This window comes from Filicampus tigris, chromosome 4 (genome assembly GCF_054856515.1).
Source record: "Filicampus tigris isolate MCC_2025a chromosome 4, RoL_Ftig_1.0, whole genome shotgun sequence".
Classification (NCBI taxonomy): Eukaryota; Metazoa; Chordata; class Actinopteri; order Syngnathiformes; family Syngnathidae; genus Filicampus; species Filicampus tigris.
Window position 1 is genome coordinate 28,450,357 of NC_141220.1, and position 16,959 is coordinate 28,467,315.

The 16,959-nt window shown below is 46.9% G+C and overlaps 4 protein-coding genes across 10 annotated transcripts; 3 read left to right on the forward strand and 1 right to left on the reverse strand.

Moving 5' to 3' along the window:
• Window positions 1–182: 182 nt before the first annotated feature.
• sycp3 (synaptonemal complex protein 3) lies at window positions 183–3,609 on the forward strand. Its single transcript, XM_086027698.1, has 8 exons — window positions 183–585; window positions 670–763; window positions 875–909; window positions 1,635–1,752; window positions 1,865–1,964; window positions 2,640–2,738; window positions 3,179–3,283; window positions 3,349–3,609. Exons 1-8 carry the CDS (start codon window positions 462–464, stop codon window positions 3,400–3,402), a joined length of 729 nt encoding a protein of 242 aa, XP_085883824.1. The 5' UTR covers window positions 183–461; the 3' UTR covers window positions 3,403–3,609.
• Window positions 3,610–3,824: 215 nt separating this feature from the next.
• On the forward strand, window positions 3,825–14,239 carry LOC147149289 (uncharacterized). 3 transcript variants are annotated; one of them, XM_086027695.1, is made up of 11 exons: window positions 3,825–4,096; window positions 4,404–4,526; window positions 5,012–5,069; window positions 5,184–5,532; window positions 6,444–6,538; window positions 6,615–6,677; window positions 6,936–7,049; window positions 7,119–7,231; window positions 7,301–7,400; window positions 9,058–9,206; window positions 13,940–14,239. In XM_086027695.1, exons 2-10 carry the CDS (start codon window positions 4,423–4,425, stop codon window positions 9,190–9,192), a joined length of 1,131 nt encoding a protein of 376 aa, XP_085883821.1. In that variant the 5' UTR covers window positions 3,825–4,096; window positions 4,404–4,422; the 3' UTR covers window positions 9,193–9,206; window positions 13,940–14,239. The 3 variants fall into 3 exon arrangements, with proteins under 3 accessions (XP_085883821.1, XP_085883823.1, XP_085883822.1); XM_086027697.1 differs by lacking the exons at window positions 9,058–9,206; window positions 13,940–14,239 and adding an exon at window positions 8,227–8,608 and having other exon boundaries at window positions 3,827–4,096; XM_086027696.1 differs by lacking the exon at window positions 3,825–4,096 and having other exon boundaries at window positions 4,104–4,526.
• On the reverse strand, window positions 9,924–14,999 carry nedd1 (NEDD1 gamma-tubulin ring complex targeting factor). Of its 5 annotated transcripts, none has more exons than XM_086027689.1 (15): window positions 14,889–14,999; window positions 14,042–14,188; window positions 12,949–13,043; window positions 12,749–12,871; window positions 12,541–12,681; window positions 12,179–12,408; window positions 11,687–11,888; window positions 11,354–11,462; window positions 11,160–11,288; window positions 11,046–11,096; window positions 10,775–10,977; window positions 10,512–10,704; window positions 10,322–10,433; window positions 10,152–10,218; window positions 9,924–10,073 (listed from the first exon to the last, which is right to left on the reverse strand). In XM_086027689.1, the coding sequence occupies exons 1-15, from the start codon at window positions 14,917–14,919 to the stop codon at window positions 9,966–9,968; spliced, it is 1,941 nt and encodes a 646-aa protein (XP_085883815.1). In that variant the 5' UTR covers window positions 14,920–14,999; the 3' UTR covers window positions 9,924–9,965. The 5 variants fall into 5 exon arrangements, with proteins under 5 accessions (XP_085883815.1, XP_085883814.1, XP_085883816.1 ...); XM_086027688.1 differs by having other exon boundaries at window positions 11,046–11,108; XM_086027690.1 differs by lacking the exon at window positions 14,889–14,999 and adding an exon at window positions 14,624–14,826 and having other exon boundaries at window positions 11,046–11,108.
• Window positions 15,000–15,037: 38 nt separating this feature from the next.
• On the forward strand, window positions 15,038–16,616 carry pclaf (PCNA clamp associated factor). The gene is made up of 4 exons (XM_086027699.1): window positions 15,038–15,243; window positions 15,840–15,929; window positions 15,999–16,188; window positions 16,425–16,616. The coding sequence occupies exons 1-4, from the start codon at window positions 15,198–15,200 to the stop codon at window positions 16,462–16,464; spliced, it is 366 nt and encodes a 121-aa protein (XP_085883825.1). The 5' UTR covers window positions 15,038–15,197; the 3' UTR covers window positions 16,465–16,616.
• Window positions 16,617–16,959: the final 343 nt, after the last annotated feature.

Genomic DNA, 16,959 nt, shown 5'->3' on the forward strand with positions numbered 1-16,959 from the left:
GTCAACTGAGATAAAATTGGGATTTAAGTATGTATGTAATATCATCAGTTTGTGAAAATGAGCAAATTTAATGAGTTTTGAAATATAATTACAAAAATAAAATAACATTTAGACCAATAAGCTCAGAGAAAATAAAGGATTATGATAGTTTTGTTTTCCACTTGTTAGCCGTTTCCGGGTGAGCCAATTTTAAAAAAAAACAGTATTGTTCGAAGCTTCTGGCGGGAACAGGTTGCTTGGCTTGGTTTTTGTAATCTGTTCTCCAGTCTTATTTTTTTTTCATCAAACTTTGAGATTAAGCGGCGCGTTCGGACAAAAGCGACCAAGAAAAAGTTTTGTTGTTGTTGTTTTTTTTTTAATCGCAGGTTCAATTCACTTTTATCCCCGCCATTAGCTACGCGCGCTATTTTGGCATTAGCCGCCGCTAACGTTAGCCGCCTAGCTGAGCAAAGTCCACGAAAATGTCGGCTGGCAAACGAATGAAGAAGAAGCTCTCGGAAGAAGCTCTTAATAAAGTCTATGACTTTTCTCCCATCGCCAAGAAGAAAGCGCTTCATTGCGGCTCAGAAGATGACCTCGGAGAAGGTAAATGTGCATTTAGCTTTAGCTCTTGCTAACCGCCGCTAACGTCAATCATTTTCTTTTTTTTTTCCCCCTTCTTCCAAAAAGCATCAGAAGAGAAAACTCCAAGTGAGGACAAAGCTCCGTTGAGGAAAAGAGCTGCTTCCAACTTTAAACATGAAGACACTGCAGTTGCTGTTGGGTAGTCAGAAAATTCAATTCATTTATTCCCCATTCAGTTTTTTTTAATTATTATTTTTTTCCCCATGACTTAAAGCTACTAGGTAGCCTATTGAAAATTGTTTGTGTGTAGGAGTGAAGTTCACAACATGTTGGAGCGCTTTGGGGGTAAGAAAACACTATCCTAAATAACCAACATTTTTTTCTCAATATATTCAATGGATTTTTGAATGGTATACGTTAATACAACAGATGTACAAATAATAATAGTGTGCCAAAGAAATATGCAAGAAATAAATTTGCCGCCAAAAATATTGGGCTCCAGTCCCACATTTACATGTAAAATTGTGTCATTGTCCTAACGTCCTTCCAGAATTCCAGTCATGTAAGACAACTCCATATACAGTGGAAGAATGCGCCTGTCTTCTCCACACCTTCCGCAGATATCTGGTGTATTTGCATCGAACCTATGACATTTTTCAGGGGTTACAGTATATGCTCTCACTAGCCATTTTGTAAAGGTTTGAGACATATATTGGCCGTCTGTTTTTGGGGCAGTAAGTCATCTTACTGTATTGAATGGCCTTCGTAAATTGTGCTTTTCTCCGGAAAAAAGTATAAAATGCTACAATAGACGTTTCATATGTCATCTTCCATATGCATTATTATATTGTACAGCTCGAATGTGTATTTGTATGTTAATATCCATCCATGTAGCAACATAAACACAAATATGTACGTATTCTCAACTTTGACGGCTTAAGTTATGGGAACTGTTTTGAATGAGGACACCTTTTAGCATTTATTGTCAATAATAATTATGTTACATGTGCTTCCAGCCTGTGTTGTGTACGCGTATTAAATTTTCTTTGTGTGTGTGTGCGAGAGTGCAGCCGACATCAACAAGGTGATGTTCAACAAGCGCAAGCGTCTAGAGAGTTTGACCAAGACTTACATGAACGGCGGTCAGCAGAAAATGGAGCAACTGTGGAACAACTACCACAAGCAGAGGTATGATGATCTGCGTGCGTGGTCGTGTGTATGACCTCATGCATCATCCAACACGCGTCTTGCGCTCTACCTCGCGCCTTATGTTGTGCTGGTGTGGCGTGCATGTGCGCAGGCAGAAAATGACTCAGGAGTGCTCTCAGCAGTTGTCGTCAGTGCTGCAGCAGTGGCAGCTGGAGGTTCAGCAAGTGGAGGAGCAGGAGGAGAAGCTCAACGTGCGCACACACACAGAACACAACTCACGCTGGGCAATTATACTTTGTACATTTGATGAGTTAGCCATTTGCCAAGGCGATTTTTTTAAATATCCTTTTCTTTTGTGACGTCTGTACTTGAAAGTATGGAGCCCCCGAGGCTGACGTGGAAGGAAAAAAAATACGTTATGTACATACATATGCACACACATATACATGTATATTAGTGGTGTGCATCTCTCTAATAACAATTCGATCTGTATCTAGGTCGATACTTCTCAATTATTTTCTTTTATTCTCTGTGTCTATTGGTCAGTCGTCCACTAAAATACATTCTATGTATTTTTTAAATAATGTCATGATTAAAATGCAATGATCAAGATAAGAATTTGTTAAAGATTGTGTTTACCAACATGCTTTGACATGAGTGACCTTTATCCCTAAGAGAGAAAACAAATCACATTATTTGAGAAGAAAATGGATGCATATTTTTTCAGTTAGTAAGTTGATGCAAGTTAATGCGGGGGGAAGAAAACTTGTTTTGACTGTCATTGTCTTTTGATTTTTCTATCAGTAAATGCGAAAAACTGGATAAAAACAGGAGATGGGATTTGAAGGCCATATCCTGCATCGCTGCATTCCATGTGACACAGAGTGTGCGTGTGTTTGGGCGCGTGTGTGCGTGCGTGCGTGCAGAATCTGATGCGCCAGCAGCAGAAGGTGATCCAACAGAGCAAAGTTCTTCAGAAGCAGAAAGTGGAGACCTTGCAAGAGCTCTTCAAGAACTTTGTCAAGGTCAAAACAACAACAATCATTTTTCCTGTTATGATTTCACCTTCTTATTTCGGCAATGTGAAATCTTTGGAAAGTTGGACACCCTATAACCCTTGCACTGCACAGAAGTCAATGTGAAGTGATGGTGGTCTTATGTTGCGTTGCTGCCATCTGTCGGTGGGGGTCAGAAGCGCGCTCAAATCCCAAGGCACCATTGGATATTTCCAGAAAATGCGACAAAACACGCCTGTGAACGGGAACATTCGCATTCGTCCAGCTCGTTTCATTCTCAGGCCATTCGATCGCCTCCCCGCCCTCGGCAACTTTAATCATTTGTATCAACACCGCTGAAATAGTTCAAAACTAGGAAGTGAGTTGGACTCAAATGGTTCGAGAGAGTGTTTTTGTTCCTGTTTTTTTTTTTTTTTTTTTTGCTTATTGGTGGCATTTGGCGTGCACAGAACATGGAGGAGATGGAGAAGAGCCAAGAGGACGTCCTGCATCGGGCACAGCAGGAACTGAGAAAAGAGATGGCCGCCATGCAGAAGAAAATCCTCATGGACACCGTGAGTTAAGTTGAGTTGAGTTCTCGCGCTTGCGTGAAATCATCTTGCGCTTTATCCTCTGGCAGCAACAACAGGAAATGGCGTCCGTGCGCAAGTCACTGCAGAGCATGCTCTTCTAGACTCCTCTCAGCTCATCTTGCTGATGTTACCGGCGTTGTGTTTTCTTCTTCCTGGTCATGCATGTTCATCTTCTGTTCTGATCTCATCATCTTCAGGGTGGTTTTCTGTCCACTCGAGTCACCTCTAGGTGGAACTGTGTTGTTCCATATGGATAAACTGCAGATGTTACATTCTGTTTTGGGGAATAAAAACAAATATAACCTCAACCGAATTTGTTGTAATTTTTACTGTAATCCTTCACTTCACTGTATAGTCTTTTTTTTTTTTAAGTCATACAAGTGCTAACCGCTGGTCCACCACGCAGTTCTCGAGGTATTCAGTTTGAGCTAAATGAACAGCATCAGGCTATGAATGTATATTTTTTAAATAAAATTATACATACTTACAAAACTAAATACGTATGTAACATCTAGTCGTCTTTCGAGGAGTCGATGTTGGTGCTTACACAGACGGAACACTTCGTGTCGTTTGTGACGACGAGCACATTTAGCTGTTGCACATGTTCAAACCAAGGTGTTGATTTGCGCACCATATAGTGTTTTATTTTTAATCGTAAATGATTTGTTTGTGTTTATTTTATGAAAGGACAATGGACGTGTCAGAGGAGAATATGTTTAAAACATTTTAAACGTTTTGGTAGTTGTCTGGCGGGCACCGGAAGCTATAATTCCACGACGTCCCATGACCTGTTCGGTAAACTGGATTTTTTCCCCTTATCACTGTAAACACAAACAAGGAACAATTCAATTGCTAAATTCACCACTTTGGTCATCTTAGACAATTGGGAATATCACATTTATTCGGATTTGAGTGTTGTTGATTTGGATATTTCCCTTCACTGCTTTTGCCTCCCCGTGATGCTAACGATGCTAGTCGCTAGTATTTCCGGGTTTATTGAATGGATGGATCTTTTTGTGGGATAACAATGTCGTCACACTTAAAGAAATGTTTTTGTGTCGCGTAACAATGTCACGGAGCGTTGGTGCTGTCTGCGTTTTAGTTGATGGGGACTGTTGAGAATGGAGTCTTCCTTGACGGCCGACTGGAGTGATTCTGAAGACGACCAACTGGACCGAGCTTTCCTCGTGAACGAGATGTCGCTCGTCGTCCCAGAGACGCCCAGGTAGGAACCGCCGCGAACCACCCAGCGCGACCGCGAGTGACCCAACCGAACCGCACATGACGCAGGTAGTCGCTTTTCGACGAGGGCCGGCTACAGGATTTTTTCTCTCTCGAGGGTAAAAGGGGGTTTGACTAATACTTCGTGGGGCTGAGAAAATCATTTATAAATATATTTTGAAACATGAAATAAATGCTGGAGGGGCTTTAACTGGGGCTACACAGATTTCTGACGGGGCTATAGACCCCCCAGCCCCGGTGGAGCGAAGTTCTGTACACGAGAGGGAACGTGCCCTAGTCTAACACAAGTATAACGACAGTAAACATGTATATGAACACCCATTATCTAAACTGCACACGCAGACAACCATTCACACTCACAATCACGAAAAGCAAAATACACCAGTGACACTATTCATTTGTGGAAAATGGAGGAGCCTTACATGAGTGGTTTCTGTTGTTTTTTTCACAAATGTTTTTTTGTGTCAGCCTGCAGCATGCCAAGGTAAGACGATGGACACGTCTCGCAGAGGATGCGTCCAGCCCGGTGAGTCCCAAATGTTCTTTTTGCTCATTCTAGTCATCAAGTCAAAATTGATATGAACATGGTGGTCTCAACGGGGTCTCCTCGCTGCCTAACGTCTGCTGTGCTGGTCCACAGATGATGACGCGGCGTTCCACAGCTCGGGCGAAGCGGTCCCACGCCGCCGCCGCTGCGTCCGGGCCACCTAAACGCAGGAAGCTGGCGACGGCATTGGAGGGACGCAGCCTGGCGGCCGTCTCCGCCGCTAGGCTGTTTCCCGACGACGGCTGGCTGGGGGCCTCCTCGTCTTCCTCCTCCTCCTCGTCTTCATCGTCGTCATCGTCATCCTCATCCTCATCCTCCCGTTTGACGCCGGCCTCAGAGGCAGCGGGGGGGCCGGCAGTCGATACGCCATCTGACTCGTTGTCCTTCCTGACGGCGGAGGAGAGGAGGTGGCTGAGCGGCGAGCAGGACGATGCCTCAACAGGTAAAAGCGTGCCGTCACCATGGCGACCGTTCATTGCTTGAACCTTTCTTTGCATGTGTTCTTCTGACCTCCCCAAAAGTATCCATTAGGACTGGAGCTAGACCTTAAGTTGAAAAATAATTAATTTGTTGATTATTTTATCGTAATTTTTTGTGCCTGTTTACCTACAACAGTTCCGAACTCTCATGGAATCAATCAAGTGTCCATCTGTCCGTCCATCTATCCACTGTACGTGAAGAGTGACTATCTGCCGAGTGTCGACTGATGTAATTTCGATAGAGGCCACAAGATGGCAGGAAAACACTTCTTTGGTCTCAACGAAGCTCCTATTTTAGAGTCGATTATTCTACTCGAAGTTTCTGTAACGTTGGGTGTGTGTACCTTTCAAAGGAGAGGATGCAAGTCTGCAATCAAAAGAGGATGCCTGCCAAGCATCCAGGCGAACGTTTTGCTTTGGCATTTTTTATAATTATTTGGGTCATACTCTTGGGATCAAGAGACGTTACCTTGAAATGTACTTGTATGCAATAGGAAAGGTGTTTTGCTAAAAATATATGTTCCTCATAAGAAAGTAAAAATTAGGTTAAAAAAAAAAAAGAGAGAGAAGTTGCCTCAAGGGACAACAAAAAAATGTTTACCAGCTAATAGAATTTCTCCCCAAATATTTGTCCCATTGCAGTAAATCCAAAACTCATTCTTCCTTGACACCAACATGCCACAAGCTACTCTGAGAACAAAAGTAGCAAAGTTGAAGTTTTCAGTGAATAATGGAGGATAGACGCCCAAAACAAGACAATATTGGCAATGCATGAAATGTCAGTGTTTATGCAAGCCAGTAGACGGAGGTCAAAGTTGACCGATGACGAAGGTGGCTACAGGAAGTGTGTGTGTGTGTGTGCGCGCGCATGCAGAAGCGGTGGTCATCAGCGACGACGATGACGACGGCGAGCTGTGGCTTCGCGCGGCGCAGATGGAGGAAGACGAAGTGTTTGCGCGAAGCCTGCAGGTGGGCCTGACCTTCTCTCACGGGACCCTGTGATGTCATCACTGGCCTGCTAACCACTTCCTGTTTGCGCGCACAGGCTCACTTTGACCAAGAGGAGGCGGAGTCACACCACCATCACCATCACCATCATCATCACAGGGTGAGCACCGTTGCCATGACATAATCGCCGCAGAGGCGCAGCTGATTGGTCGACAAGATTGACACGTCAGATGACTAATGTCGCCGTGGTGACATCACAGTTGAATTGCAACTCGGTTTACTCGTACAAGGATTCCTTTCATTGGTCTCTGAAATGTGCGCTGGCATAGCGAGATGAACAAAGACACATGATTTGTTCCAAATGAAAACATTTTTGGCCAGTTAAGTGAAATCAGCTCTCCTGTCACGGTCTCCACAGCACCACGCGCTCCACCACGCCCACGCCGACCCCTCGTCGCCACGAGGGACGGGTCGCCGGCGCGGACGCCGACGGAGGAGGACCACGGACGACTTCTCCGGGGACAACTACGAGGTGAGCACGCCGGCCGGCGTTTTGAGTGGGAGATTACCCGTTTGTGCTGAGTCGGCGTGACGCCCGCAGGCGCTCCTGGCGCTGGAGGAGCGGCAAGGCGCCGTCGTGTCCAAGAAGCTGACGCGCGCCCAAGTCCTGCGCTTCCCCGTCAAGCGCTTCCAACCGGGAGGCGGCAACGCGCAGTGAGTGCCGCGACCTTCGCCTCCGTCTGGCCTTCTGCGCCGTGCTAACGTGCGCTTTTGCCCCGCCAGGTGTCAGATCTGCTTCGGCGACTACGGCGACGGCGAGCAGCTGAGGATGCTGCCGTGTTTCCATGACTACCACGTGGCCTGCATCGACCGCTGGTTGCAGGTGAGCTATTTCTTTTTTCTTTTTTGGTGATCACCTTGTCGGGCGCTTCCACCTTGTCCCGATACGGACGGAGCTTGATTGCGCAATACAGCCACAACAAATCAATCGCCAACTATTTGGATCATTGATTTCAAGTTCTGTCATTTCCTGTTGTCTTTTCAAACGAAGACCTTTGCCAACATCTGCTTTGACTTTGGAAAACAACATTTTGATGTTCTGACAGATTTACAGACCAAACCGGAATAATCTTAAAATTTAGTTTGTGCATTTCCTTCAGTGTCCTTTTTTGAATCAAAAGAGTTTTTGTCTTTAGCACATAAAAATAACGTACAGATGAATTAACTATTTTAAAAAAAGCCCATATTCAGAGCACAAAAATGAATTGCATCCTGAGAGCCAGACAGCCTCTCTTTTCTTTCCTCAAATGTTTGATTGAATTGAACCTCTGATTTCAATTTTTTTTGAGAGTCCACTCGATACTTTTTGCAATCGAGCGCGCGTGGCAAAAGAGAGTGGCGGACGTGTATTGCAAATCTTCCTGTATTTGGGAGATGTTCGCCCATTTTATTCCTTTAAAGGAAAAAAACATTATTCCTACGATACGGGAACAATAAAACAGCTCAACATTTGTTTAATATCAGGAGAAATCATGTCAATCCCAGAAAGGGGGAGAAAAACGTGCTTTGAATCATGTCATTGTCAAGGTTTTCTACAAGCAAAGGAGAAAAAAAATCATGAGATTTCATTTGAAGGCCAGTGGTTGTTCAAATGGATTCTTGTCATTATTATTGTGACTGGTGATGTTGTTGTTGCTTGTCGTTGTCAGGACAACACCACCTGCCCCATATGCAGAGTCGACCTGGCCAACCTTTGACCTCTGGTATCTTAAATGCATGTTTTCAACTTTTTGAATAAAAACTCAACTTTTACTCACCTTTAATAGAGCCCACCTTCTTTCAAACCACCAAAGTCCACAACTTGGACATTTGACTTATTTGTTATCAAGCGTAAAATCTTTTCCAATATTTTTCAAATGCCACGACCATTTTACTGTGATCCTTTTTTTCATTAGCCATGTAAAAAAGTAAAAGACATTTTATCACCTTGCATTCCTGCCAGTGTGAGCCCAAACTTTTTAAAATGAGGCTGCAGCATGTTTGTGGCAGGTGCCGTCACATATTTCTTTTGCAATAAAAGAATTAGACTTATACATGAAATGCCTTGAAATGATTTTGAATTCTTGAAATTGACCATTCATAGTTTGAAGGGAAATGTAGCCTATCGCTCGTGACGTTCGTCCCGTAATTTCACATCCAGTTGGAGCCATATTTTTATACGTTAAAAGATTTCCGTTTTGTTGTATTTTGGATATGTAATACCTTGGGTTTGATGTGTCGCAATAGTTGCAACTTGTATGCTGTAGGTTGTTGATCCTGATCAATAGGAATCTCCAAGTGATGAGTGGCACTCACTCAGGTGCGTCGAATTTTGGACCGTCTTTGTGTTTAATTTAGAGAAGGGTACAATCGTTTTAGCGACCTTTTGAAAGACATAAGTTAGTTTCTATACGCTCAGCACGAGCACACACGTTCGCCTCAAGCCGCAACGGCTGAAATAGATCCGTTTTTATCGGAACTCGACTTTATATTTCTGTCAGAAGAAGTCGAAGATCGAGTGGACAGCTCCGCTTTGGAAATCGTCTCGGTTGGATCGGACATGTTTCGGATGTGCGGAGTGCAGGACATGCAAGGTGTCGGCGGAAAGGAGGAAAACCGCTGGAACGTGCGAGTAACATTTGGACCACAGGTACTTTCTTCATCTTCATGGCCCGTTCAACGTCGAGCGCACGCTTGGAGGCCTAATTTGAAGGGGAAAAAAAATCCACCGCATCGGGGCAAATTGGTGTCTTGTTGAAATATTCCGTGTACGCACTCCTGCCGGTGTTGCGGCGGATCCGCGCTTGCTTGCGCTTCGGCACCCGCGGATTGACTTTTTTCAATATCAAAAAAAATGTAGGGAGCTAACCCCCATTTTTCTTGGAAAATACTTTTTGAGATCCATTTATAATGAGCATCAATTTAAACGTATACATTCGTGGGCTGGCCGGGCCCCTATCAGCCGCGGGGGTCAACTGTTGTGAAATTTGGTTCTATTTTGGACATGCAATTCCTTGGTTGTAACGCGAGGTGGATCCTAAGCCCCAAGAACGGATCGAACGGGGAAACTCCCACGTGGCCGTTTTACGTGTTCGCTTGGATTGTGTTCGATTTGGAAAAGTGTGGAATCCAGTCGTGTCATAAAAGGACTCTTTTGAAGTTACTGAAAGTAGTAAACACATTTGTATCCGAAAAGTACCATTTGTTTGTATCCCACAAGTTCGGTCCGTTTACTCGTCAAAGATTTCAGATTCATTTCTATCGGAAAGCCTGTTTGCATCCTCTGCATTTTTGTCGTTGTTGTTGCTAATCTCGGAATCAAGCGGCAACTTTTGCTCGTTTGTGCGAGTGTCACTCAACGCACTGATCGCATGACAACTTTTAATGGGCGTAAAGGTTAATTGCTTTTTCAGTAGTTGGACTTGAGGCGAAGGTTTTCCTCCCTGAGCCGCTGGTTCTCCTGCAGCAGGGCCTCGTTGGCCGAGTGCTGCGCCGACATCAGCGCCTGGAACTCGTTCTGCAAGACACGCGCACGCATGTGACTCGGCCCGAGCGCCGTGGGGACCGATGTCGCGGGATGGCGGCGCTTGCTCACCTGCTGGATGCAAAACTGCCGAATCATCTCCACCTGAAGGTTGATGATGTCCCGGTGGCACGCGTCTCTGCGGACACGCACAGAAAGTCACGTGGCGGCCACACGCGCAGACACGGTGAGTCATGCGACCGCACGCAGAGGGAGACAGGAAGCCAAGTTGTCTCGCTGACCTGAGCTCGCCCAGCGATTGGTGGATGATGTTGGTGATGGCGTTCATCACGACGCTGTTGAAGGGCGCCGCCACGCCACCGGCCGCCTCGGTCGCAGCCGCCGCTTTCGTGCCTGCGCACCGTAGAAGAATAAGAGTGGGTGACCGACAACAAGCCCCGCCCACTCCATCCATCCCCCGCCCCGCCGTACCTGCGGCGGTCGCTGGGACGGATGCGAGCATGGGTGAGTCGTAGTCGAGCTGAGCTTGAACGCCATTGGCTTTCCTCGCGCTCAGCTCGGGAGTGAAGGGCGGGGCTGCGTGGCTGCGATTGGTCGGATGGGATGAGTTGGGCGGAGTCTGACCCTCCCCCTCGAGGCCGGGAGAGGAGTCGATCATCTCTACCTGTCAAACAACTCCACGTTCACAACTTCCTGTTACACGATTTGGAAAGCCGTGTAGTCGAGGACACGACCTTGTCGGGGTCACCGGCTTGGGCCGACTCCTCCTTGATGGTGGGCGTCTGGTAGGCCGAGGTCGGGCGTAAGAGTCGTCCCGTCGACGGCTTCCTGGGGGCGGCGGCGTCGGCCGTCTGACCTTCTCTGAGCGGCGAGAACATGTCCAGACTGCCCCGGCCACACAGCTGAGGAAGCCCCGCCTCTTTGCTCGGCAGGGTTGCTATGGAAATGACAACATTGTTGGCTTCCGCGCCATCGCGTGATGATCGCAAAGAAGCCGCCGCGCACCTTGAGCCGCCCCGAACGTCTCGTCGGCGCTCGCCAGCGGTCCTCCCGTGTCTGTGCACACGTCTGCGTATGTCACACGTTAGGCCTCACGGACGGCGGATTGCGCGTTGTTACCTTGTCGCAGTGGCGAAAACATATCCAGGCTGTTTCGTCCCACATTGCTGAACTTCTCCGTGATGGGAAGATGCTCCGCCCCTTGCTGTCCGCCCGCATCTTGATTGGCAGCCTGAGCTCCAACGCCACCTGCAGAAGACAACGCGAGCTGGAAGGAAAGCTCCGCCTCCAGGAGTCACGTGATGAGAATGTACCTGCATTTTTGTGAGGGGAGGAGCTGGGGGCGGGGTTAAGATGTCCACTGCACTGTTTGGGGGCGGAGCTCTTAGTGCCAGACACCCTGGACGAAGACATTTTCTCCAACTGTCCAGGAAGACAAAAGCCGTGATCACCATCACTGCTGCTGGAGCTATCGATTGATTTAGCTCAAGAGTCGACAATATAAAAATCCCGTGCTATTATTTATAAATATTCGATTAATCGTTTCAGTCCTAAAGATAACTAAGTAGCCCACGATACAAAAATGATTGATTTAGTGATTAGGGAGTTGGGAGGGAGTGAATGAGTGAGTGAGCGACCGTCGCCACCTTGTGTCTGCCGGCGGCGCATTGGAAGCGCAGACAGGTGACGGAGGTGGCGTGCGCCGGCGTCACCCTGGTGGGGGCGCTGCTGTCCCTCAGGTCGTAGCGCAGGATGTCGCCCTGGGTGGAGCCCACCACCACGCCCGAGCCATCCGGAGTGAAGGCCACCGACGTCAGGGGGCTCTCCGCACGGATACAACGCACAACGCTGACAAAACACACACGCACACACACACTCGTGTCCAATGCGGCTAAATGCTAACTTTTGCGTTGTCTCGTTTTTGTCTTTACGTGTGTGTGAAATGTATTTTTGTAGCATCAGCGTATTACTGTGTGCGTGTCGGTTGCCGTGTGTCGGTGTTCTTGTGTGTTGTATGTGACTGATCAGGGAGTGCTGAAGTGAGCTGCTGAGCTGATGCTAGTGCAATGCTAGCACTAACGCTCAAGCTGATGCTGATGTAATGCTAGCACTACCGCAAGGCTAGCGGCGAGTCTCACATCTTGCTGGCGGTGTCGTAGCAGACGATCTTCTTGTCCAGGCCGACGCTGACCACCAGCAATTCGCTGGCGGGCGAGAAGGCCACAGCTGAGCCGGGCGCTTTGTGGGCGGTCCGGAAGGCGTGGAGCTCCTTTTGCGTGTTGGCGTCCCACAGCGTCAGCCAGCCGCCGTCCGACACGCTGCCCAGCAGCGAGCGCCTCAGGCACGACAGGCCCAGGTCGCGCACCGGCTGATGCGAAACAAGACGACGGTGAAGAAAGAAGAAGACGGGGAGACAACAGGTAGAAGGAAAGAATATTCGGAGCAAAAGAGAAGAACATTTCGATGATGCTGATGATGGAGAGGAAGAAGCGTGCGCCACCTGCTGGCTGCCGTGTCCGAAGGGTTTGCTGGACGTTCTGGTGGTGAGACTGTAGAGGGCGAGGTTGCCGTCGGCGGATCCGGACGCCAGCAGGCTGTCGTTGGCGTTGAAGGACACGCACGTCACCTCATCGGTGTGATCCTGGGCGGACGACGGCGTGAAGATGACCAAGACCAAGTGGACGGCGGCGGCGGCGGCGGTGTCTCACCTTGAGCGAGCGCAGCAGCTTGGTTGTCTTCCCAAATGTGTCCCAAATGTGGACGCAGCAGTCCAGACCTCCGCTGGCAAGGAACTGCGATGACGAGTTGAGGCTGAGGCGCGTTTGTCCCTTCTGGAAGGGACAAAGGTGTGGCGGTCAGCGAGCGCGGCGGGCAAAAGGATGGCGACGGGTCGCCGGGGTCCGCTCACCCCTTGGCCGAGCTCCAGCAGAGGAACGCCGGGAGACTTCAGACTGGACACGACAACTTTGTCGCCGCTGCTGCTGGCGCTCACCACATGCTGATCTGCCGACGGCGTCAAGGAGCAAATGCGGCGACGCTTTCTCTTACGAGCGCAATTCGTGACGCAAATGTGAATTTAACGTGCAATCCGGAAGTTATACTGATCTTCGCCGGAGACGTATGCGTTGTTCAATCAGCTACAGGTTACTGTGATGAAAAGTGCCTTTTTGCATTCACTTTTTAAGAAATCCACTATTTCATCAGAATACCGTGCTCATAAATGAACGCGCACAAAAGGTTTGTGGGATACAAAGATATCGTACTTTTTGTATACAAATGTGTTTATTACTTCCAATAACTGTCCTGTTATTGCACACAAAGTCAACTGCAGTTGAGCTCGTCATCAATTTGTGGAAATTCTTGGGAACTGTAACGCCAGAAAAAAAACAAAAAAAGGAGACCGACGGGTACAAGCAACATGCAAGCTCTCTTTCCCTTTGCCAAGTTAGCAAAATGAGTATTGGACGAATACTCATTGTTACACTTAAAGTGGAAGTCAACCCAAACATATTTTTTTCGAGAATATGCTCCCAGCAGGCCCACTAGTTGAAACGCAGCATTCTGATGAATTTTGCGTTTGTGGAATATGAATTAATTCACTTGTTTTTAGCCATCTCCGGGGGCGGTCATTTTGTCTTCTGTCGACTGAAAATGACATCACAACTGCTCACAATGACCAATCACGGCTCGAGTGCATTTTGCTGCTTAACTTATATTCCACAAACGCAAAATTAATCAGAATGCTGTGTTTCAACTAGTGGGCCTGCTGGGAACAAATTCTTGAAAAAAAAAAAAATGTTTGGGTTGACTTCCGCTTTAAGTACTTTACAGTCTTTCCTTTTTTGACTTAAGAAGTTGAATTAGTCTTTCTACTTTTACACGAGTACGTGTACTTGTAGTGCGGAGCGCAAGTACTTTGGCCACCGGCGGACAGGAGGCGGATGGCGATTGCGGACGCCGATTGGGGACCGGAGGCGGCCACCGATTGCAGCCGAGGATACTGTTTGCCGTCCAGCAGGCCTGCGCCACCGGGTGACTGCTGATGTGCGGGTTGAACTGCTCCAGCAGCGTCATGGAATCCGCGTCCCAGATCTTCACCGTGTCTCCTGTGGACATCAGACAGGTGACGTCGTCCATGGCTGCCACGCCTGCGCACACAACAACCACAAATAGCCTTTCATTACAGTGCTTTTATTAGTAAGACCCCAGTCAGTCATGTTGAACATCAGGGGCCGTGACATTGTCCCACTTTACCCGTTTAGTGCTCAATTAGCTTCAGTGGGCCTAGTGAAATGTTGGGCGGGGCCTAATCTGAGGTTGGTATTTTTGTCATCCCAACTCAAATATTGTCATTTCAGTTCGGACGAGCCTGCGAGAAAAGTTTGACTGCTTGTTTTATGAAAAGTTCTCTCTTTGTTGTAGGAACTTGTAGGACTTATCTGGCTTTGGAAATATGATAAGACCTAAACTGGTAGAGGGAGAAACCATGAAACGATGCCTAGTTTAGGACGACCTCAAATGTTCAAAAGTGGCGGCTAAGCTAACAGGCGAGCGGCTAACTTTGGAGACAGTCAACAAGCGACCTTTCAAGTTGTCCACGGCTCACGCCAGCGTCTTCAACGACACCCAAGTGACACCAAGTCGGGGGAAAGCCTCGAATGGTCCCGCAAAGAGCCCAAAAACGTTAAACGAACCTTTGCTTCTTTTTTGCCCTATTTGGCCAAACTTGATATGAAACGCTTGAAGACCAAGAAGCTGCCGCCACTACGGAGGGCGCCGAGGGACAAACATAACGTCACCTAAACACAACACCGAGTCATGACCTTTCAAAGACCTTACAAATCTCACCGATTCCATTTTTGTCGGAAAAATAGGTCATATATTTATTTTGGGGCTCTGAGTAATTCAGGAAACTAATTCGAAAACATCACCGCTGAATATAGAACCTTCCTCAGCAGTAACACCATTTGATCGTTCGGGGGCATTGTCGAGGCAAGTTGCCATGACATCAACGAAGAAGAACTCTCCCGCCCCACTCGATTTTGTTACTCAAGATAGGCGGGAAGACAAGCGAGTTGTCAGTCGACATCTTGTGCACTTTTTCAGTCTTTCTGTTGCAACGTTTTTTTCTGCTCATCAACTCTGACTGTAGACAAGATGGTGCGGACCAAAGCGGACAATGTCCCCGGATCTTACAGGAAAGGTACGTCGTCGTCGTCGTCATATATGAAGTCTCAGTTAGTTGGCTGCTGCTTCACATTTGACTCGTAACGAACTCAATGTTACTTGAGCTAGTCTTCCCATTGCATCAAGTGTTGATGCTAAAAATGCATTCGGACGATGTTTCAACTTGTCTTCAAGTCACTTCAAGATCCAACAAGTCAGCCTCCCGCCAAACCGTCGCTTTCAACTCATTTGGGGACAATAAATATGTTTGGGGCGGAGGGGAGAATGTTTTTTTTCTGGTACATTTAAGCACATTTGATATACTCTCATGACCATGTTATTGTCTCAATCAAGAGTTTGGCCTAATTTTGGACCTGGCGCCAATTTCCGGCGCCTCACATCGAGACGGACTAAAGTTGTTTGGTTTTCGGCATGATTCATGTTCCTCTTGCTCTTTATCAAACTATCAAACAAGTACGGACTACAGCTCGACTCTGTCGAAGTGATTTGACATCTCGAGGACAACTTGGCATTTGGAACGCCACTTCAAATGATAACGAAGGAGACCACAGTGTGTGATGAAGTGATGTCCATTTTGTGTGTTGACATTGACTGTGATCATTTTGCTTGCAGCTGTCGCAGCTACCGCACCTAGGAAGTCTCTGGGCTCCAGTGCGGCCAACTCCGCCTCCTCTTCCTCCTCCAGTCAGGCTTCCACTCCTGGTCAGACACACACTCTTATTTCACGTGTGCAAGGCAGATACTGAGCTTGTTGTTTTTACAATTCAACAGCAAAAAACAAGTATGCCGGAGGGAACCCCGTGTGCGTTAGGCCCACCCCCACCTGGCAGAAGGGCATCGGGGACTTCTTCGGCGGTCCCGGAACAAAGCCGGAGAAGGAGAACCAGGAGCCCCATGTGGTGGAGGACGACGACGACGAAGAAGAAGCTGGAGGCAGCGGCGTGTCCAAGACCAGCAAGAAGTACGTTGGCATGAGGTTCAGTTTTCTGGTTGAGGTTCTGCCCCACTACTACATCTTCTGCAGTGAATTTGTTGTCGGTGGCTCTGTGGTCACTCACACTTTTGGGCTGTCAGATCTCTTTCATGAATAATGATGAAACTTTAATGATGTAAAGAGATATAGTCATCTTCAGAGTTCTGAGTTTATCAGGTGAAGTTTTGCTGGTGATAATGTTTTTTTTTTGTATGTGCATGCAGGTCGCGGCCGCTGCCAGCTGAGGAAGAGGATGAAGACTAGTAAAGATGACTGAATTTTAAATGTAAATGTGTACATACATTGTTGAATTGTCTTTATAGTTCATGACTCGTGTTTTTTTTACATTTCAATTATTTACCATTTTCCACTGCTGACTAATTTTTGTCAATAAAAAATGTCTTATTTCAACTGCTCATCTGGTAAACAAAAAATGTCTTTATTCAAAACCGATCCAAGAAATTTGGCAGTAAAATCAATGTAGCAGTGAGTAGTGAAATTGTTGCTAGTCTCCCTCCACTTGAAGATTATTAATACTGAAGGAAGGAGACGGTGCTAGGCAATATATTTCAGAATTTAAAAAAAAATAACATTTACAAAAGACTATTCGAGCACTGTGTTTACTTCTTTTGACAAAGATTTGTCACTGACATGCTTTATCCAAAACTTTAAGATAAAATGTTTTAAAATTTGCAGTAGATTTTGTCAAATACATTTATGACAAAATAATATAGAATATGATATGAAAAACAATTTTGA

Coding starts and splice junctions, on each gene's coding strand:
- sycp3 (XM_086027698.1), top strand. CDS start 462: ATGTCGGCTGGCAAACGAATGAAGAAGAAGCTCTCGGAAGAAGCTCTT. Junction 1,753..1,864: donor AACAACTACCACAAGCAGAG/GTATGATGATCT, acceptor GCATGTGCGCAG/GCAGAAAATGACTCAGGAGT. Junction 2,739..3,178: donor TCTTCAAGAACTTTGTCAAG/GTCAAAACAACA, acceptor TGGCGTGCACAG/AACATGGAGGAGATGGAGAA.
- LOC147149289 (XM_086027695.1), top strand. CDS start 4,423: ATGGAGTCTTCCTTGACGGCCGACTGGAGTGATTCTGAAGACGACCAA. Junction 6,539..6,614: donor TGTTTGCGCGAAGCCTGCAG/GTGGGCCTGACC, acceptor TTGCGCGCACAG/GCTCACTTTGACCAAGAGGA. Junction 7,401..9,057: donor GCATCGACCGCTGGTTGCAG/GTGAGCTATTTC, acceptor TATTTCTGTCAG/AAGAAGTCGAAGATCGAGTG.
- nedd1 (XM_086027688.1), bottom strand. CDS start 14,919: ATGACCTATTTTTCCGACAAAAATGGAATCG. Junction 13,044..14,041: donor GGCCTGCTGGACGGCAAACA/GTATCCTCGGCT, acceptor CGCCGTCGGCAG/ATCAGCATGTGGTGAGCGCC. Junction 11,289..11,353: donor CTCCCCTCACAAAAATGCAG/GTACATTCTCAT, acceptor TGTCTTCTGCAG/GTGGCGTTGGAGCTCAGGCT.
- pclaf (XM_086027699.1), top strand. CDS start 15,198: ATGGTGCGGACCAAAGCGGACAATGTCCCCGGATCTTACAGGAAAG. Junction 15,244..15,839: donor CCCCGGATCTTACAGGAAAG/GTACGTCGTCGT, acceptor TTTTGCTTGCAG/CTGTCGCAGCTACCGCACCT. Junction 16,189..16,424: donor GTGTCCAAGACCAGCAAGAA/GTACGTTGGCAT, acceptor ATGTGCATGCAG/GTCGCGGCCGCTGCCAGCTG.